Raw genomic sequence first — 23,149 nt, forward strand, 5'->3', positions numbered from 1 at the left:
CTTGAACTTTTTAACTTAGAAAAATTTAATTACAGCACAATAAACTACAATGTTAGTTGCAAATAAAAACTTGTTAATTAATAAACACAACATAATGAAGATATCGGCAACGAACTCTCTCGAAAATAAAATCTCAAGAATTTTGAATATTACATACTGCTATAAGAACTGCTACGAGGTGCGCGAGTCCGGCTAATTTATTTAAACTTAACTACTCAGTTCAGTTCAGTTCTTGGGCGTTTTCCACACTCCCCACCTTGAGTTCAGGGCTCGGGACTCCGGAACTCAACTTCAATGCTGTGAGGCTAGGTGATGAACTGGTGGTGGTGGTGCAACACAAATCCTCAAGAACAGTCACAGGAGGGGGTTTTAACTTTTGAAGCTCACAAGATGACACCGCTCCCAACTCCAGAGAACACAACTTTTTAACAGGACGAATGAAGACACCCGTTTTTGTCTTGACTTTAGCAACTCGCACACATCCATCCTTACTTGTGAACACTTCTAGAACTCTTCCGAGTGGCCAGTCAATTCTTTTACAGTTATCTGTCCACACGATAACTAAGTCACCAACTTTTAGAACTGGAGAATTATTTCTATTAGTCACAGGTTGTCGCAACTGTCCGAGATATTCCACTCGAAATCTCGAACGGAGATCTTTTCGTATTTTCTGTGTATACGCGTGACGTTTATTTGATTTCTGATGATCCAGCACATCTAAGTCTGGAACACCGATTTCTCTAATCTCTTGCAAAAACATAGAAGGTGTAATCGGGGTAAGATCTTGAACGTCATCACTAACGTAAGTCAACGGTCGCGAATTTATGATACTCTCACAGTCGCAGAGGACTGTTAACATCTCTTCATAATCCAACGATGTTTGACCCAAAACTTTTCTTAAAATTCTCTTCAAAACTCCTACTAACCTTTCCCAAAATCCTCCCCACCAGGGAGCAGAAGGGGGGATAAAAATCCAAGCAATAGAAGAAGCAGTAGTTTCATCTTGAATCTTTTTCCAATCAATCTTGCTTAATTGGTTTTTTGCGCCAACGAAGTTCTTTCCGTTATCGGAATAGATAATTGACGGTCTGCCTCTTCTCGCGATGAATCTCCTCAACCCCAAAAGAAAGTTATCTGTAGACACTGAAGTCAACATCTCAACATGAACAGCTCTAAAAACAGCACAGGTGAAAATCAAAATCCAAACTTTTGAGTTATCTTTGAGGATCAAGGGTCCTGCTAGATCTATTCCTAGAATTTCGAAAACTGATGCATCTTTTACACGATTTTCCGGTAAAACACTTTCCTGAACTTCGGGCGGTTTAGAGTTGAATCTTCGACACACAATACAGGACTTAATTGCCTTCTTAATGGTTTTCCGGCTCTTCAAAATCCAGTACTTTTCTCGAAGCGCTGACATAAGCAGTTGTACGCCACAATGTCCTAACTCTATATGTTTCCACCGAATGAGACTAAGGACAACCGGGTGTTCGGAGGGAAGTACAACTGGAAGCCGAAAATGCATGTCATCATCTCTAAAAAATATCTTCGTTTTCACTCGAATCAAGGCATCGTCGCCTACGATTGTATTGATCGATCTTAATCTTGCGTCAGGATTTCTTCCAAAAGCTTCTGATTGAATTTGCTTTAAAATTACTTGTTCAGCCTTTTGAAGCTCTTTACTGTCAAGAACACCAAATCGTCTATCTTTTTTGGATTTTTTACAATTTTCTACAAATCTGTAAATCCACGCGGTGATTCGTAGTAGTTTAACGTAAGAAGAATATCTGTAGTAGTATTTTCCCTTATCTTCGGAGTTAGTAGCTGTGATTATAACTTTCTTCTTTTCTGCGTTCACTACTTCCATGGCAGGCAGAAATTCGTCTTTCGGCCAATATTCGGCAGATCTCTTCAACCAGTCCGGTCCGCACAGCCATTCCGTACGCAATAGCTTTCCTAAAGTACATCCTCGGGACGGAATGTCAGCTACGTTCATTACTCCTGGTACGAATCTCCACTGTTCAATTTTTGTCAGTCTTCTGATTTCTTGAACACGATTTTCTACGAATGTTGCCCACGGGCCTTCCCTTTTTATCCAAAATAGCACATCCATAGAATCTGACCAAAAGACAGTTTTTACGGCTTCGAGACGTAAGTCGCATATGATGGTGTTTGCTAATCTAGCTCCAATCGAACAAGCTAAAAGTTCAAGACGAGGAATCGTAATCTTTTTTAAAGGAGCAACTCTAGCTCTAGCGGCAATCAAATGACAAGTTACTGGGGATCCAACCTGTTCCACTCTAAAATATATGCACGTAGCATAAGATGTCTTGCAAGCATCACAAAAAATGTGTAAAGTTATGTCTTTAAGAGTAAATGGTAATTTGGATAAACGTCGGGATATTTTTAGACTGTACAATTTTGCAATCTCATTTTTCCACTTTTCGAAACGCTTCACTAATTCATCGGGAAGCCGAGAATCCCACGAAGCTTTGATTTTCCAACATTCTTGTAAAATTATTTTGGGTATCAAAGTTATTGGGCAAGTAAAACCAATCGGATCGAAAATTTGATGTGTAACGGACAAAATAGTTCTTTTTGTGATTGGTCCATCTATTGTTATTTTTCTGACATCGCACGACAGCGTGTCTTCAGCGGTGTTCCACAAAAGTCCTAAAACCGACACCGGTTCACTTTTTTCCAAGTTAGCGATTTCAGGAATTAATGCATTACTCTGCCAACCTCTAAGATCAAATTTTGCGGATGATAAAAGCCTACAAGAATGTTCACGGAAATTTTCTAATTCTGCTACGCTGTCTACGCTAGCCACACAATTATCCACATAAAGAGAATCTCTAAGTTTTTGCGCAGTTTCTTTAAGTTCATCTGGGGCTTGATCGAGATGGTAAGCAAGTGTACCGGCCAGAAGAAAAGGGCCGCAACTTACGCCAAAAACGACACGAGCGTGGCGATAAATTAGTGTCTTTTCTGGATTGCCCTCTGCCCACCACAAAAAACGCAGAAAATCCCTATCGGCTGATTGCAAAGCTATCTGTAAAAAAGCTCGACGAATATCAGCAACCACCCCAAACTTTCCAATCCTGAAACGGTTCAAGATATTAGGGATCAATTCTATCAAATTAGGCCCTTTCTCGATGCAATCATTAAGAGATAAACCTCCTGGTAAATGAGCGGATCCGTCAAAAACTGGACGAATTCTAGTAGTCGAACTTTCCTTAACTACTGCTCTGTGTGGGAGATAATGAGAAGCAGTTTCAGTTTTATTTTCTGAAATTGGAATTTTTTCTATTATTCCCTCTGTTTCCCATTCACAAAAGACATTTTCGTAGTCCCCAAGTTTCTTGTATATTTAAGATTTTTTACCGTATTTTTCAAACGTTTTTCTGCCAAATTTTTATGATCATTTAGCAAATGAGGATCTTTTACCCACGGTAAAGAAACAATATATCTCCCATCCTCTTGCCTTCCTATTTTATCTCTAAAATGCTTTAACGCCAATTCTTGGGCTTCTTTTTTATTTATTTTCTCACTTGGATCAAGAATTCCCAAAGAATCTAAATTCCACAAATCATTTATTTTAGCGTCATTAACATGAAGAGATAACAGTAACAGTGAATTATCTACGTTAGCTTTATTTGAGTCTTTTCCCATGAGTGTCCATCCCAACTTAGTTTTAACAGCGACTAAACCGTTCGAAAAATGTCTGATTCCATTCGTGTATAATTTATCCGCTATATCCGCTCCTAACAACATGTGTATTTCATTATTATTTTCTTCATACAAACATGTTTTCCCCATGGACGATATATCACTCAAAAATATACCAGCCCTCTTTAAATTTTTAATACACTGACCTGTCTTAGCCTTCGGAATAAAAGCGCAAATTTTCTTCTGATCCATTACTTCAACTTGAAAACTATGCTTCCGATCAAGACTACTCAAGAGCACAGAATAACGATTATGCTGTTCTGTAGTTTCTATCCCTCCAAAAAGCCCATGCTTAACAATTTCAGTTCCCGAACTCTTTAATCCCATTTTATTTGCAGCAAATTCCGAAATGTAACTTTTTTGTGACCCTGAATCGACAATTACACGCAGTAAATGTTCTAAACCTTGATTTCGAATACGCACAATTAAAGTTTGCAAATAAACTTCATTCGACGAAGATTCGTTTGAGAGGACGGAATTTTCAAGAGGGACATTCTTATCTACGTTAAGTTTCTGCTTATATTTAGTAAAACACATTAAAGAAGAATGTTTTCCCTTACAATGCTTACAATTTACGTTTGCTTTACAAAACCGAGAAATATGCTTCCTAATTTCTAAACACTTGAAACACGCTCCCTTTTTCATCAGGATATTTTTCCTTTCTTCTAGCGACAAATTACTAGCGGATTCACATTCAGAACTGAAATGGGTAAATGAATCGCAGAATACACATTTAATTTTTCTGGGATTTTCTATCTCATCTGTAGAAATCAGTTCAGACGCGGTAGCGATTTGTTTCCTATTCTTCCTTGAATCATTTCTAACACGGTTTTCGACAGTATTTTGCCTATGTGGCGCGAAAGTCTCGTTGGCGGAAATTTGATTTATGTTAACTGACATAATATGCATTGCTCTTTCTCGCGACATCAAAGATTTTGACAGAAAATCAAGTAAGTTTGTCAGATTTGAATGGGTATTACTTTCTAATTTGCTATATTCTAAAACTAAATCCGCAGGAAGGATTTTTAATAGCAGGGGGCATAATACACTAGTGTAATTTTCCAATGACAAACCTAATGCTTCTAAACACCGTATTTGCGTTGTACAGTTGTCATAAAATCTTCGAAATGCACGAACATCATTAGAGTCTCTAAGAGGTTGCATATTGATGATATTATTCATATGAGCACTAATTAATAAGTCAGTTTCAGCATATCGGTCCTTCAATGCTTTTATCGCGTTATCATAATTTTCAGCTGTAATTGGAAATCCTTCAACTGTGTTCATGGCAGTTCCACCTAAATACGCCTTTAGGTAGTTGAATTTGTCAACATTATTCAAAAGTTCATTTTTATGTATCGCAGATTCAAAACTGTTCCAGAATGTTAACCATTGGCTCACATCTCCGTAAAACTTCGCGATAGTCAATTTCGGAAGTTTAACTCGTATAGTACTGTTGCTGCTTGTTTCAAAGCTTCTAGTTTGATTTTCGCTGATGCGACTGACTTCCAACGAATTCTGACGCATTTCATTAATTCGTTTAGTAGCTCGAAACTTCCAAACAGTCACTTTCTCGCGATATTCTTCCGAAGTTTCAATTTCTTTTTCGAGTTCGTTCGGTTCAAAATTAGCTTCTAGTTCGCTATCTACAGCGCTTAGCATTTCAAATTTTAAAGTTAATATTTCTACAAGTTCTTCCACGATGTTTGCATCCACCTCACTCTTTGCCAATTCTGTTTCTAGCTTATTTACTGCTTTTGTTACAGCAGCTCGCATTACAGCTCGCTTTTTACATAAATTTTCTACACTTTTTGACATTTTAGGTTGAATATCTTCATTTGTTTTAGACATTTCAACAAAGTTCTTAACTTTTAAATACAAATCAAATAACTTCACTGCAGTCCCGGCAGGGATGCCATGTTGCGCGTCAAAGTAAGTTTCTAAATTTAAAAACTCTTACCATCTATTTAACTTCTTCAACGCTTCCAAAAGTCGCGGGGCAATGAAATCATTTGTACTGAAGTCTTCAGATATTCCTTCGTGTAGAAATTGTGACACAAACACTTGAACTTTTTAACTTAGAAAAATTTAATTACAGCACAATAAACTACAATGTTAGTTGCAAATAAAAACTTGTTAATTAATAAACACAACATAATGAAGATATCGGCAACGAACTCTCTCGAAAATAAAATCTCAAGAATTTTGAATATTACATACTGCTATAAGAACTGCTACGAGGTGCGCGAGTCCGGCTAATTTATTTAAACTTAACTACTCAGTTCAGTTCAGTTCTTGGGCGTTTTCCACAGGAACAATATAGAAATGAAACGTGCGTGAATTCCCTGGCATTTGTACGCAAGTTGTGGTTTCAGATTCATAAATATTTTCTGTAGATTTCTTTTAAAAAGAAAACAATCAAAATTGAAATTTAAAAAAAAAGATAAATGATGTATTGTATGGTTTTTTGCTGAGATTTATTTTGCAAAATAAGTTTATCAAAAACGTTTTTTTTTTCAAAATTGTTAGTAGCGACATCTACTGCACACTTATGTTACTAAAACCGTACTCTAAATTTAAGCTGTGGTAGTCTTTCTCTATGGTTTCTATCCTGTATCCTCCTCGGGATTTCAAAGCTGTGATCATGTAATGTCTCAAGATATAGATGTTTTTTTTTTGGGGGGGGGGGGGCATTTATTCCTTTTGAAGAGCATTTGGTCATGTTTCAAAGGGCGTATTAAAGGAAGCGACAGAGAAAGAACGGGCCTCCCCACTAAAATCTGAAAAAAAATTAAATGAAGGTAGGTATTACTTGGTTTTAGTTTACACACAAATTATTTCAAAAAAAAAATTAATATATAAATGATAGTGATAATAATAATTATAATACGTTAGATCAGGGATTTCCGAACTGGGTGCCGCAGGAAGGGGTGAGGGGTGCCACGAAGTGTTCAAGGAAACAATAATATGTATATAAAACTAGACTAGGATGCCGTGAGAAAATTTTAATTCTTCAAGGGGTGCCGCGAATCATTAAAGTTTGGGAACCGTATGTTAGAGGGCTCAGGGCATCAGACAATGGTGTTTAGAAGGGGTAAAAGGATCCGTACCCCTTACTCAAGAAAAGAACATGTCGTGGGAAAGCAAAGTTATTTTAACAAAAAGAAAAGCTAATAATGTGGGGAAAAAAGCTCAATTGTTTAAAAAAGAAATCTTTAAATTAATTTTTTTTTTTAACAGATGCAGATTATTGCGTAGCGAGTTAAGTTCCCCTCTCTTTCACCCCCCCCCCCTTTGTATTTTCTATGCAATCTGTAAAGAGGGTCTTCAAAATGTTTATCTCCTCAACTCTCGTACTGTGCAAAACATTTAGAGTGAGTTTTAATTGTTTGGTTGGAGTAATAATGGAAAACTGATGTCCTAAAAACACATTTATTTAAGCGTTTTTCGGACATCAATTTCATAACATTCCTGGAGAAGGGTCCCCGAACCAGGGGCGGCAAATAGGGGGGTCAAGAGGGGGCGGTCGCACCCCCAAATTTTTTGAGCAGAATGATAGAATATGGGTGAATTCAATTTATTTATGTGAATCGGAAATCAATGTTCATTTTAAAAAAATCTCGCTGGTTCTCAGTAACTATTTGATGAAACTCGACACATTTTCAGACTGGAAAAAGTGTTTTTCGTTATTTGTATGATGACTTAGAAATTCATGAAGTATTTTCCAGCCTTTTCAGAACACAGAAAACTGATCGAGAACCATGATTAATTTTAACTAAAGAAGACATTTCCTCATATAGGCTAAATATTTCATACTTCTGTGCCCAGTATGGTGTGTCCAATATGAGAGGCTCGTGCAAAGTGGTGTGGCTGCAAGGTTTTCGCAAGAAAATTCCTTGATATTTTACATTCACATTTACGCTCATTTTTTAAGTGTATATTTATTTAATGAGTGTTCATCGCTTTCTTCTGCTAGAAACACGTTTCAGCTGCTCAATGCATTATATGCTTTCATAGAAACTTCTTAAAAATGTATGTGATTATTGAAAAAAAAAATATCAGCAAATACCTTTTATTGGGCTCTATAATTATGCAATCTCGAAGTGACACAAGATGGTCTTCAGGAATTAAAACCATAAAAAGATTTCTTTATAACTTCAAAGCAGTGATTTGACGACTGGAAGAATGATTGCATAACCATTCTTTCAATGGTGAAAAACCTCATGCCCTTTTTCATGTATGACTTCGTTTGAATTTTTATTCAATTTGTTTGTATTGAAGAAAGTTTTTGAGAAATGCTTTACTCTATCAAAACATCTTGAATCCGCTACGCTTAATTTTTGGACTATTCAAACCACAGTTCAATCTACAATTAAAACTGAAAATGGATTTTACATAGATGTATATTTCAATCAATCGTGAAACTTTTCGAAAAATTTTTTCCTCCGAACCACTTTTAAAAAGGCGCAAAAAAAAAAAAAAAAAAAAAAAAAAAAAAAAAAAAATTGAATTTTTGGCATCTTGAATTCAAATTATGTTTTTCGCAATCACGAGCGTGTGTGTTTGTGTAGGCGCATGTGTGTGGGTGCGTGGGTGCGTGGGTGCGTAAGTGTATGTATGCATGTGTGTGAGTGAGTGTTGTGTACGTGCGTGTGCGTGTAGGTGTTCGTGTGTGTGTGTAGGCGTTCGTGTGTGTGTGTGTGTAGGCGTTCGTGTGTGTGTGTATGTAGGCATGTGTTTGTGTCTGTGTGCAGGCGTTCGTGTGTGTGTGTGTATGTAGGCATGTGTTCGTGTCTGTGTGCAGGCATGTGTGTGTAGGACATGGACGCCACCGCCCAGCAAAAGTGAATTCCGGGGGACAATGCTCAGGATCAGCCGCGCCGCCGCCGGTGGACAGTGGTGCTGCAGCCCTGGTCCAAGCTGAAAAAGGAACCGGAACATCAAGGACGGTCAAATGAAAGCAATAAGCAATCGTGATTGCTCAAAAAAAAAAAAAAAAAAAAAAAAAAATCTACTTGATGATTTGATGATGTGAAGTCAAACATTGATTTTTCAATATTTTTTTTGAAGTAATAGATTCAGTTTCGAATGAAATTAACACAAGATTTGATGATAATTATTTTTCTGTATGGTTGGCTCTATATTATCTGGATTGGATTTTGAAAACGAAAAATAAAATGTTTCAATTATAAGTAAAAATTTTAGCATGAGGCAGGAAAAATTACAAGCAATATACCTAAAAACTGGTTATCACAACCAGAGACTGCAGTTTGTCCTTGTAATGGACTCATCAGTCTGGAATAGTGAATAGCAGAGCTGAAGGCAGATGACGTCTCATTGAAGCTGAGAGCGCTCAGTAGACTAGATTATTCAATGATGAAAAATTAAGCTCCTCACAATTTTTGAAGCTGTCTGGGTGATTTTGAAGAGCAAGATATAAAAAGCATACATAACTTTGTTACTTTAATTGTTTTTTAACTATTTCAATTAGCTCAGCTAGTAGAGAAAGATTTTTTTGTCTCAGGAGATTAAAGACTTATTTTCGAAGCACAATGGGCAAAAAAAAAAAAAAAAAAAAATCTATTTGGCTATAGTGGCAAAACAGCACGGCAGTGGGCACTAACAGATTAGTAACAGGATTCCCTGCTCTTCCGAATTTCAAAAATCGTGCACTAAAACTTTTCCAAAAGGTATAAAAACTTTAGTATCGAGATGTTTTGTACGATAACTTATTAGAAAGTGAATCAAAGTTTTATTTGTTTCTAAACACTAATTTTTATTCATATTAAACCGATTTTTTGACCACTTCCTGTTAGCTAATGTGTGTTTGGGACCGCACTGTGGTAATACATATTAAAGAAACACGACCCCCCAAATGAAACGCTGAAATGCCGCCCCTGCCCCGAACCACAATCCTCTCACTAAGGTTACTACCAAAAATAGTCTGAAATAGTGCCTTTAAGATTTCAATTTTGGAAAATTCCCTAACTGCTCCTTACCTTTAACCCTTACAGACGTCAGACGTGGCGTCCGGTATACCGGACATGAACTTTAAACAGCTGCTAATCATTTATTAATTGAATAAATTACTCCATTTTTTTCGTAGTTGACTCTTTACAGTCTGCTTATTATTATCTGTACAAGAATTTTTTTACTTTGGGATTGACAACATAAAGAAATGGGGGTTGGGGAATGGGACTGGCTCATTTTCCCAACCACGGATTCTCGTCGTAAAAGCGAGTTTTTTTATATTTTTTTCATAATATATAATCTTATATTAATCATTTCAAATGCTTATATTATGTTTTATTATTGTTTAGAGAATATTTTACAAAGAAGTTTGATGTTTTTATCGTTTTATTATCTGAAATATGTATTTCAATAATAAATGTTCGGATAACTGGACGTGTCATAACTCTTTTAATTTCCCACCAATAAACTTGAAGTTTTGTCTAGAAGATACTCTTTACTTTAGTACACAGTCAACCAAATAAAAACACTTTTGGTTAAGTATTTCAGAATTCCGTCTGAAAGGGAAACATCTCCGAAGGTAACCTGAAATTGAGGTTTTACCTTTCAGGGGAGTATTCTCAAACGCTTCCTTTCCAAAGATTGTCTAATGTTGGGAAAAAAGCTGAATTGCTTTTGAAAAGAAACTTATAATGAAAATTTTCAAAAGTTGCTGACTATTGATCAGATAATTACGCCCAACACTTCCTATTTCTTTCACCCCCCCCCCCCCCGCCCGCACCGTTTACTTTTTTTTTTCCAAATTGGTCTAAAAATAAGGAAGTCTTCAAAATGCTACACTTCGCAAGTTCCCCTCCCCCACCAAAACCATTAAAAATTTTCATGAGATAATTACCAAACGCCTTGTCTTCTAACTGCATCGAAAATCGTTTATGATTGCTTTTATGGAGCTTCAGTTCTGCAAAATGGCCGAATCCCCCAGTCGCGTTTTAAAGACTTCAATTACGAAAAAATTTCGGCCGAGGGCCCGACTGCTCCCGTATGAAACCTAAAAATGGAAAAAAAAATGATTTCGAAAATTTTAAGTTGGAGAACGTTTGAATCGCTCCACTTAGTATCACTGAATATCGCTTTTTTTTAGGACTTCAATTTTGAATTACTACTTTTTAGTGAGAGACTCAGAACCGCTTTGCCCGTAACATCATTGAAGTTAGTCTAAAACTGCGTTTTTAGAATTTTCAATTTCGAAAAATTGGGTGGAGGGGTGATCGATTTAGCTCTATTTTATGAAAAAAATCGATCGAAGGGAAATTCAAAAAGTTCCATTCCTTTCATTATCCTAACGTCGACAAATATAGCCTATAATGGTGTTTTTAAGATTTCAATTTCAAAACATTCTCAGAACTTTTCCTCCTCGTTGTATCACCAGAGACCGTCTAAAACTGCGTTTTTAGGGCAACAATTTCAAAAAAATTCCGGGGGAGAGACGCCGGACCTCCCACTATCAAAAGCGAGAATTTTTTTAAGAGTGCCCTCCTCAGATAATATGGTTGAGCCAGTGGGTGACAGTATGAAGTCCTTGCCCCACCTTGAAAAAATGAGAAGATAATGGCACTGTTGCTTCCCCCCCCCCCCCAAATATAAATTACATGGAAAAAAAAAGTGGACACTAATTTCGAAAAAAGTTTCGTAGGGAAGCCTTGAAAACCTGCTCACCTTAACATCATCGAAGATTGGTTAAAATTGCGTTTTTAAAACTTCAATTTTGAAAAAATTCCTGGGAATAGTCCCTGAATCTCACGTCTTCCCCTAACGTCACGAAAGATGGGTTGCAATTGAGTAGTTATGATTTCAATTAAAAAAAGTTTCTGGCAGAGCACTCTTGGATTTCATCATTAAAGATCAACTTTTGTTCCAAGGATTTAAATTTGGAAAAATTCCGGGGAGCAGGGTTCCCTCACTCTTTTTATCCTAACAACATTGAAGATCGTCTGCAATTGCGTCTTTGAAATTGAAAATTTCGAAGAATTTCCAGAGAAGAGTTCCCAAATTCCACCTTTTCTACCAACGTAATCAAAGCTACCAACGTAATCAAAGATGACCTAGATTACTTATTTAGAGCGAAAAATTTCCAGGGGATGATCCCGAACCCGATCAAATGCCCTGACAAAGGTGGCCTGCAATTGCATTTTATTTTATTTTTTAGATTGCTTGGGGCAGAGGGTTACTAGACAAACCCTCAGAACCCGAAATTGAAGGAAAAATATAAGACAATTTGTAATGGGCTATCGCCAAGAACGAGGGGGGCGGGGGAGGGTGTTGTCACTTTGATCGGAGTTTCAATAGCTACTGTCGGAGTTTTAAACGATGTTTGCCAGTGGCGCACACAGAAATTTTTCAAACGGGGGGGGGGGGGGGACATTCACGAAAACGAGGGATGATCCGGGGCGGAAAGCCAGCCCTCACTCTCCCAGATTCGTCACTGCTGCGTTGAAGTATTAAACTGAACCAGGAATTGCGAGATACATACTTTTTTGAGCAATACGGATTGATTCCTTTTCCCTTCTATCTCTCCTCTTATTACTTATTTGTGAAACGTGGTGATGTATGCATCACATGACTTCCTCTTACTCCAATTTAATGTCATTTCTCCATTACTGGCAATTTTAATGTGATTCAATAGTCTGCTCTCTAAATATCACAAACTGTGGCCAAATTGAAACAGATTTAAAAAAAAAAAAACGCCAATTTTATCGCCAAGTTGGCTTACACCACTTGAGTTTACATCGAAATTAACAATGATTTCCCCCCCAAAAAGGGGCAAAAGACCCCTTTAGAAACACCGAATGCAACCAAAAGGGGAGGTGCACAACTAAACCCCCACTAGGAGTCTACGTACCAAATTTCAACTTTCTAGGATTTACCGTTCTTTAGTTATGCGACATGCATACGCACATACATACATACATACGTCACGAGAAAATTCGTTGTAATTAACTCGGGAATCGTCATTATGGGTATTTCTCGTGTCTATACGTTCTTAGGCACTAATCCACGTCTGGTTGAGCAAAAAAAAAAAAAAAACTCAATATTCATTCGGGGGTGAGTAAAATGGAAATTAAGGTCGATTTTTGAGTAAAAATGTTTTTGCGAAAACAATACTTCCTTTTTTGTAAAAAGAAGTAAAAAATCTATATTTTCCTAAAAATCATGATATTTTTTCGAAATAATCACGAAATTTGACGCCCCTCAAGCTGCTGCGACCCAGACGACAGCCATCCTGCCAACCCCTAGGTACGTCACTAGTAATAATAAAAAAAATTTCAATCCAGATTACTGCATAAAATGGTGATATGAATGTTCAACTACTTCTCTTGTCACCAATTCAAAAATTTCTAGGAAGCCTTGCAACAACTAAAGGTCGATGAGATGTTTGGCCAGACGCCGCCTAATCGTGGAACATCCTGTCTCTCGATTTCATCCATAAAACATTCGAAACTACATTTGCGACACACATTGACACTATTCTGAATATTCCTGGGACGGTGATTAGGTATATCGATAGAAGACAAAAAAAAACCCAACTGCATGCAACAAGTAGGAAATCGATAGAAAGACAGAGGGAAGGGGGGGGGGGGGGGTCGAGCTTTAATGACGGGTTTATGGAAGATCGACCTCATTCCAATTAAAGGAACGGGTTTCGAAACGCGTGCTTAGTGTCCGAATGTCCAGTGGAGGGGGGGGGGGGGGGCGGTCAAGGAAAGTTTCAGAAACAGGTTTAGGAATGAGTTATTAAAACTCGATTGCCAAATGACTTGATAAAAAGGTGAAGCCTTGTTGCCTATAAATATTCTCCTTAGAGGAAAATTTAATTTTGAGATTTAATCAACGTCGCGTAGAATTTTCTGTATTTTTAGGAACTGCTGCAGCTGCTTGGTATCAATTCCTTTGTTTTCAGGAAAATTTGAATAAATAAATAAAAGTGAAGTCGAATTTTGTATTTAATAACATTATCTAGTGCTCGGTATCTAATGAATTTAATTTCATTATTCCACACGCATGCTGGGTTAGCCGACGACCAGAGAAGGAACACACTCCAGCAAAAGAATTGATCATTTTTACTTCCTTTTTTAAAAAAAAGGAAGTATTGTATTCGCGAAAAAATTTTCATCCAAAAATCGACCTTCATTTTCATTTTACTCACCCCCAAATGAATGTTGAAGTTTTTTTTCAACCCGACTACACATGGTTATGTGCCCAGGAACGTACAGACACCCGAAATATCCATTTAGACGACCCCGAGTTAATTACAACGAGTTTTCTCGTGACGTCTGTATGTACGTGTGGTTATCAGTTAATTTTGATGTAAACTCACGTGGTGTTATTAAAACTCGACTAAAACTATTAACTTGGTGGACCCTTGGCGATATATTGCCAGTCTTATGGACGCCAACTTGGCGACAAATTTGACGGATTTTTTTTTTTTTTTTAAATCTGGTTTTGATTTGGCCACTTTTGGCAATGTTTAGGGAGTAAACTAATCATATTAAAACTGCCAATAATGAGAAAATTACATTAAATTGGAGTAAAAGGAAGTCATGTGATGCACGCATCAGCTCGTTTTTTATTATTTAATTACGTTTCAAAAATTTTCCCTTGAATGAATTGTAGGGATTCGTCGATTAATTGAGTGTTCAGTAATCGGCCAAATTTCGTCATTTGATCAGCGGGAAAAAAGTTTTAAAATCCTTTTTAAATGTTTAAGTATTTTTTGAACATGAAAACGAGAATAAATTTTTTAACTATAAATTAATGTGATTTTCTGTATCATAAGTGTAACATGTAGCATGAAAGTGTACTTTGTAAATTAAAAACAAACAATGCAAAACTTGATTGAAACTGAATGAAATATTGAAATTAATGGGGTCGTTCCCAAAATTTTAAAAGTATGAAAGAACATGTTTAAAAACATAGGATTTAACTATTTTTTAAATAATTTGTTGAAGAGTAATATCTTAAAAAAAGTTGCTTAAATCGGTGCGCTTTCATTAATTACATTTCTTGCCGATGACATCACAAATGATGAAATGTCATTCTGTGTTGCCATTCGCAGATCAAAATATTTAGTTCGCATCTTTACTCACGTGTATTGGAAACGATATGGGTGATAGCAAGCGTAGAGCGCAATTTTAATTCGCTTCTTGAGCAAAGAGCAACAACTAATTATAGTCGATTAGTAAGAGTAACATCATATTATTTCAATTATAACGTGTTATTTCTTTAATATAAAATTTTTGATCATTAAAAAATCTCTTTGTGGGCTAAGAAACAATAATTTAGAATGGTTAATTACTTTTGACAAGGATTACTTTAAAAAAGGGAGTGACTCATATTTACCCCGTGTGTGACCCATTATTGCTCCAATCCTTGGTAATTCTTGATCACTCATTTAATTTAAATAAAATAAATAATAATGCAATTTTAGGTAAAGGGATTATTTGAATAATTTCTAGATTATTAAAGCTTACCTCATGCCAAATTATACCATTTTATCTCTTATACTTAAATTGCTAGTATACTTCACTGCTAGTATACTAGTTCAATTTTTCCCCCGCAATCTTGATGAAACCCATTAAAATAAATAAAGCTACAGTATTCTGAAAACTACTCAAGACTACTGAAATAACCCTTTCTGGAATAAAATTTGTTCAATATAACTGTACTATGTGATTTCATTATAGGATTTGTAGGACCATAGGTGCTATTTGTTGGTCATAAAATAAATTAAAAAATATTAATAGTATTAAGATAATTGAGACCGGTCCAACGTTTTTTTTTTTTTTTGCCTCACGGTCCAACGTACCCCATATCTCTCCCTACTTTTGAATTGTACAGTAGATCATCGTTTAACGCAGAGGCTACGTTCCACGAAAATGCCGCTTAAATCAAAACCACATAATTTGAAGCTTAATAGTAGAATTAAATTAGGGATTTTGTTCCATAGATTAAAAAAGTTATTTCATTCTAGAAATGAATAAATAATAAATTTATTGTGTACTCATTCCAATACATATGCGACACTTTTCATCGACATGCGTTTGGATACGTATGCAAGAAATAAATTCGATTTATTTTATATCATTTTATTTTTCGCAACCGAAAGATTACCAACCTCGCATTAGGTACCACATGACATGTGTATTTTATGAATTTCAAAATGCACAGTAATATTTTTGTCAAAAAACCAAAACTGGCTACAACTGGAGGCTAGGGGGAAAAGAAACTTAATTCTTGAGATGCATTTTCTCAATAAATATTTGACAAAGTTAAAAGAATTTACCTCCATTTTCTTTTTTTTTTTCAAATGATGTTTTTCTGCTGACAACCATTAGTTGAAGCTCAGGAATTGCATGCTATATCCAGAAAAACATCAAATAGAATATAATAACTTTTTAAATATCTAACATCACTAAAACTTCTTTAGAATAGTATTTGTATTTTTTTCCACTGCCAGATTTTTCAACGTATACGTTTCGTTCAAGACTTCGTTTCTGATAAAATAGAAATTCCTAAATAAATTTAATTTTATTCAACTATCGTCTGCCTTAAAATCAAATAGAAAAAAAAAAGTAAATAAGAACGTAAATGTAATTACAACAATTTCATTGTGATGTTGTTCTGTTTTTAATAATATTTAATGTATTCTGAGCCTTTTCAGTTTTGAGAAAACATGTTGGTGAATTTGTGGAAAAAGTAGCTCTCAAAAACTCGCCATTTTTTATTCTCCTCGGTCCTCGACTTCGTCTAAGGACGCCGGGTATAACTTATTTATTAATGAATCGTCCAGCTGAGGTTCATTAATAAATTGTAAGGCCTGAACTTCCGTCGAACAGGGAAACATAAATTTAAAATTTTCACACGACACTGTCAAATGACTCTTAAAATATTCACACAGGAAGCAAAGAAAAACATGTAACGAAGTCTGTCGGCTTTCAAAAGGTAAACAGTTCAATAGTTAAAAGCAAATAAACAAAGCGGTAAATGAAGAATGGCGAAATTTGCATTTTCAAGCTTACCCAATATCATTAACCCTGACCTCGGGTCAAACAAAAAAAACAGACGGCAGACGACTCTTTTTGCGAGAAAAATATTTATTTCATGAGCAGTTGACTCACTTAACCTTTTAGAAAAGGTTTATTGGCAACACCAGTGTGTTCCACCGATCGCTATGCGGAAGGAAGAAGTGGAATTGAATAGCTGCTACAGACAATTTTATTCACCTCTTCAGAATATTTAAATGAACAGAGATAGTTGGTTCTAAACAATATGTTCCTTTCAGGACAGAATATACGAAAGGTTGGAACTCAAACCAGGGGTGGGCACCCCGAACTTTGGAACGGTGAAAATTCTTAATTTGCCGAATGGAACTCCAAATTTCACTGAATAATGATAATGGAGTTGTTTCCTTAGTCAAAAGTACTATTTTTAGTCATTAAAATTGATAGATTAAGCAAAAAAAAAAAACATGGAGCGAGAAAAAAAACCTTAATTTTCCCAACGCTTAATTTTTAATTCATTTTTTAAAATGTCCGATTTTTAAAATATAGCCTGGTCTTTATGACGTCACGAATAATATACTTTGGCGCATCTGTCTACCGCGTTTCCACGTTATGATAATCAAAAAGCGAATTAAATATTGCATTGACAGACAGAGAGATTTTCAGCTTCATTATTAGTAAAAAGATAAAGGAAGATAAAGATGCTTTTAATGCAACTCCTCTGCTGGACGGACATCCATGTGCATGTCTCTCCTCCTTGGTGGTGGCGTCCATGTCCTCTGGTCTACGGGCCTCCGTGAGCAACTCCCTTTCCCTGGACTTCGGCTTCCTTGTGCCTCGGAAAAGTAGGAAAAGGTTAATGGGGGGGGGGGGGGGACCTATTCTGCCGTGCTAAGAGCAAAAGTTGTATCTGCAGCGGAATTCAAAATGAGAAATCGCCATTTCAAGTTTTGCACCTCCATGTATTTGATTCAGATGCAACTTCTTAAGAATTTTTTAAACACTATTTCCCACTGACAAATGACCAAAAAACATTGTATTTAGGCGAAATGTGTGACAAAGAACCACCTGGTGATCCTAACTCAAGTGCAGATACGACTTTTGTGCTTAGCACGGCAGTACTGCTGTGAAAAGGATTTTTTTTTTCTAATTAAGTTAATACCTTAATTTATGGAATGCAACAGTCGATAGCCGGCTCACCTCAAGTACCTGCCCCCATTGCATATCACGAGTGACGTACATAGCACCATCGCGGCGCGAGGAGGGGGGGGGGGACGTAAGAATTATAATAGGGCACGCTCTGAAAAAAAAAGTTAAAATGGGGTCGTTTCCGAAAGCTTAAAAGTATTTTTTCCCGAAAGAGCATGCTTAAACACATAGCATCTGACCATTTTTTAAATAATTTGTCTAAGTTTAATATTTTTAAAAAAATATTTAAATCGGTGTGCTTTCATTGTTTACGCTTCTGCCGATGACATCACAAATAATCAAATGCCATTCACTGATTCCATTCGCAGAGCACAATATTAAATTCGCTTCTTTACTCACCTGTGTTGACAACGATATGGTTGATAGCAAGCGAAGAGCGCAATATTAAATTCGCTTCTTGATTATCGTAACGTGGAAACGCGGTAGACGGATGCGCCAAAGTACACTATTTGTGAAGTCATGAAGAACGCACCTTATTTTCAAAATCGGATATTTTAAAAAAATAATTAAAAACTAAGCGTTGGGAAAATGAAAGTTTTTTTTCCTTGATCTATGTTTTTACTTTCTTCTATATCTAATATATAGAAGAAAGTATTGGATTCGTGCAAATTTTCGAATTTCGAATTTTGACGGATTCGAACGTTTTGAGGTGTGCTGAGTCCATTTCGACTATTTTTGGAAAATGTCTGTCTGTCTGTGTGTGTATGTGTGTGTGTATGTGTGTCACGTCTGTGTGTGACCAGTTTTTTGTGGCCGCTCTACAGCAAAAACTACCGCATAAAATCGAACGAAATTTGGTACACATATGTGCCCCTATGTGAACTTGTGCCCATTGGTTTTTGGCGCGAATTCCTCCAAGGGGGATGGAGCAATGGGACGTTTTTTGAGTTTTGCGTGACTGCTATTCCCCCAGGAAGTAACTGGCGGAATCAGACAAAATTTGGTCCATATGTTGTCCCTAAGAGGTACAGATCCTGATTCAATTTTGGTGTCAATAGCTCAAACGGGGGTTGAGCTATAGAACGTTTTTTGCTGTCAATTGTGACTGCTTTACCTCAATAAATAATGAACGTAATCAAACAAAAATTTATCGACAAGTAGCCCTTAGAGCAGGGCTTCGCAACCGGTGTGCCGCGGCACACTGGTGCGCCGTGACAAGGAACCCGGTGTGCCGCAGCATTTTCGTAGTTATATAAAAAGAAAGAGCCTTGATGTATTTTATTTTAAAGTTACGACCGAATAGCGTTTGTATCGTTCTGTAACTTCTTAATTCACCATGTCGATCTTGTGCAATAAGACAAATCCAAAAAGGGGAGAGGCGGAATTTGCCGCCTCACCTCTTTTAACTTCTTGTGATCCTATTACTTTCAGATTTTGAAAACGAATTCTAATTTTGACGAAATCAACTAATTATACAGAATCTTTTCTAAATCTTTCGCAAACGGGATTATCGCCCCCTCCCTCAGGCAGGGATCGTGCCCTCCCGCCCAGAATTTTAGCCACAGCTTTAACTTTTGTTTTCCTTATTTCCGGTTTCGATACTAATTTCATTTTATCGTGGTTTCTCAAAGCTCAGTTCTGAGACTTAGCAAACTGGAAATTAAAACCATATACTCAAAGGCGCCCATATAGGGGAGCAAGGGGGGCTCAAGCCCCCTTTGAAATTAGAACTTCCTTGCTTTTAGTACTTTTTTCTTTGCAAAAATGTAAAAACATTTCTTCTCCAGCTATTAATAAATAAGTTATTAAAAATGTCAAATTTTAATGACTCTAATCTGTCCAGAAATCAGTTTCCATGAGGAAAATATCCAGCTAAACCACGGAGAAAATATTTGAGCCCCCCCCCCCCCCCCCTTGCAACTTTGCATATGGGCGCCAATGCATATACTGTTTCCACCATCGTGAAGCTCTCATGGCAAAGATCTTGCCAGATGAGCTGAAGTCGTGAAAATCGTGAATATCATAGAATCGAGGCTGCTTAATTCTCGTCTTTTCTCCCTATATTTTGTGAAGAACTGAGTGCAGATCACCACTCCCTACTTCTTCATACAAAGATTCGCTGGTTTTCATGTGGTAAGGTACTATCAATAATTTTCGAATTGAGGGACGAGGTACGACAGTTTTTGATTTTAAAAAACGAAATGGAGTACGCCAGTTTGTTGCAAGAAAAATATTGACTGGGAAAACTAGCGTACATGGCTGGCATTTTTGAACACCTTAAGAAATTGAATCGGAAAATGCAAGGATAAGAAGAGAATTTGGATTACATGTATGGACAAGCTAAACGGGTTCAAATAAAAAATTTCGTTGTGGGGAGAAGTAGACCGTGGCTCATTGGACATGTTCAAACGGACCGTCAACATGGTATCTGAAGGAACTGGCATGGAAGAAAAGCTGCTGAATGTGATGGCAGAGCTTTTAGTCATACTTCAGGACAAGTTTAAGCACTATTTCAAGAATACTGACACATAACAGTATGACTGGATTCGCGATCCATTCTCTTCATCTGCGGATGCATCAGTTAAATACCTTTCTTTGAAGGCCCGAGTATAATTTATGGACCTTAAGAGCGACCGTACTCTTAAACTTGGGTTGAGAGAAGTGTCTCTGGACGAATTTTGGTTACTGGTTAAGAATGAGTATCCCACCATCTCTTGTCTTGCTATTGAGGTGCTGCTACAATTTTTAACTACATATCATTTCGAACTCAGCTTCTTAGCCCTCATACTTATAAAAAACAGCAAGAGATCATCCCTAAAGAGCCTGGATCAGAACTTCGTGTAGCTTTTTCCAGCATAGAGCCGAACATCAAACGTCTTTGCTCCTCAAGGTAGGCTCAAGTGTCTCATTAGTGTCAAACGGAAGTTAGGCGCTTGGTTTTAATTTCTTGCTTGCTTCTTCCTTGAAACATTATTTGATAAATCGTTTAACTGCACTGTGCACTTTAATGACATGTTTGACAGAAATGCTTTGAAACATATGAAGCATAATTTTCTGTTAAGTCTGATATATGTAGTTTTGTTGTTCATTATCAGTCTCAATACATTCGAAATATTTCTACTATCTAAATAAATTTAAATACACTACGTTAGTTATAATTGTTTTATTCATATGAAAAAAGCCCCCCCCCCCCCGTCTTTTTACATGTGAATGATAAAAACATTTCTATATTACCATTGCGAAATTAAGTTCAGTGTGCCCCGTTGATCTAGAAATTTTTTAAGTGTGCCGCAAAATAAAAAAGGTTGAGAAGCACTGCCTTAGAGGGTATAAGAAATGATTCTATTTTGGTGTCAACAGCTAAAAAGGGGGTGGCGCAATCGAACGTTCTTTTTTTTCCATTGTGAGTGCCATATCTCAAGAAGTAATGCTACGTTCTGGATGAAATTTGGAATAAATATGAATCCATATGTAAACAGGCGTTGGTTTAATTTTGGCGCCAATCGTTCCATGGGGGGCTGATTTTTTTTTTATTTGTGTGAATAAAAATAGCTTTTTAATTGCAACAATAAGAAAGATAAATCGTAACAGACTGTCGTCTGCGTTCAGCTCGTGCTTTTAATTGCATGGAAATGATCGGAAATATTATCTCAATGATTTAAAATTTTTAACTGTTGCCATCTTGTGTTGGTTAACAGATAAATGATTGTAATTATTTTAAGCAAGGCTTTTAAAATAATTTTCAATTTTCATTCTTTGCTTCGCTTTTGAGATAAATCAGGAATTGGGATGGTCGTCAAGTTTTTGCATGTGTAATTTTGTTTTCGTTGGGAATATTGCTTCCTCGTTAAGCATGGGGAGGGATCAGAATTATAAGAAAGATATAGAAGAAAGTTTCGGTAATGGCCACAACATACTAGTTTACTTTTTTCTATATCTAATATATGGAAGAAAGTATTGGATTCGTGCAAATTTTCGAATTTCGAATTTTGACGGATCCGAACGTTTTGAGGTGTGCTGAGTACATTTCGACTATTTTTGGAAAATGTCTGTCTGTCTGTGTGTGTGTGTGTGTGTGTGTGTGTGTGTGTGTGTGTGTGTATGTGTGTCACGTCTGTGTGTGACCAGTTTTTTGTGGCCGCTCTACAGCAAAAACTACCGCATGAAATGGAACGAAATTTGGTACACATATGTGCCCCTATGTGAACTTGTGCCCATTGGTTTTTGGCGCGAATTCCTCCAAGGGGGGTGGAGCAATGGGACGTTTTTTGAGTTACGCGTGCTTGCTATTCCTCAATAAGTAACTGGCGGAATCAAACAAAATTTGGTCCATATATTGCCCCTAACAGGAGCAGGTGCTGATTCAATTTTGGTGTCAATAGCTCAAACGGGGGTTGAGTTATAGAACGTTTTTTGTCGTCAATTGTGACTGCTGTATCTCATGAAATAACGAACGGAATCAAACAAAATTTTTTTGACAAGTAGCCTTTAGTAGGTTTAAGAGCTGATTTTATTTTGGTGTCAACAGCTAAAAAGGGGGTAGCGCAATCGCCCGTTCTTTTTTTCCATTGTGAGTGCCCTATCTCAAGAAGTAATGCTACGTTCTGGTTGAAATTTGGAATATATGTGAATTCATACGTAAACAGGCTTTGGTTCAATTTTGACTCCAATCGCTCCAAGAGGTGTTGATTTTTACTTTCTTCTATATCTAATATATAGAAGAAAGTATTGGATTCGTGCAAATTTTCGAATTTCGAATTTTGACGGATCCGAACGTTTTGAGGTGTGCTGAGTACATTTCGACTATTTTTGGAAAATGTCTGTCTGTCTGTGTGTGTGTGTGTGTGTGTATGTGTGTCACGTCTGTGTGTGACCAGTTTTTTGTGGCCGCTCTACAGCAAAAACTACCGCATGAAATGGAACGAAATTTGGTACACATATGTGCCCCTATGTGAACTCGTGCCCATTGGTTTTTGGCGCGAATTCCTCCAAGGGGGGTGGAGCAATGGGACGTTTTTTGAGTTACGCGTGCTTGCTATTCCTCAATAAGTAACTGGCGGAATCAAACAAAATTTGGTCCATATGTTGCCCCTAACAGGAGCAGGTGCTGATTCAATTTTGGTGTCAATAGCTCAAACGGGGGTTGAGTTATAGAACGTTTTTTGTCGTCAATTGTGACTGCTGTATCTCATGAAATAACGAACGGAATCAAACAAAATTTTTTTGACAAGTAGCCTTTAGTA

General features: G+C 36.8%; 1 protein-coding gene across 1 annotated transcript; it reads right to left on the reverse strand.

The window, feature by feature from the left end:
- Positions 1 to 220: 220 nt before the first annotated feature.
- On the reverse strand, positions 221 to 859 carry LOC129232150 (uncharacterized). Its single transcript, XM_054866391.1, has one exon. The coding sequence runs from the start codon at positions 857 to 859 to the stop codon at positions 221 to 223; it is 639 nt and encodes a 212-aa protein (XP_054722366.1).
- Between the last annotated feature and the right edge of the window lie 22,290 nt (positions 860 to 23,149).

Source organism: Uloborus diversus, unplaced genomic scaffold (genome assembly GCF_026930045.1).
Source record: "Uloborus diversus isolate 005 unplaced genomic scaffold, Udiv.v.3.1 scaffold_11, whole genome shotgun sequence".
NCBI classification, from domain to species: Eukaryota; Metazoa; Arthropoda; class Arachnida; order Araneae; family Uloboridae; genus Uloborus; species Uloborus diversus.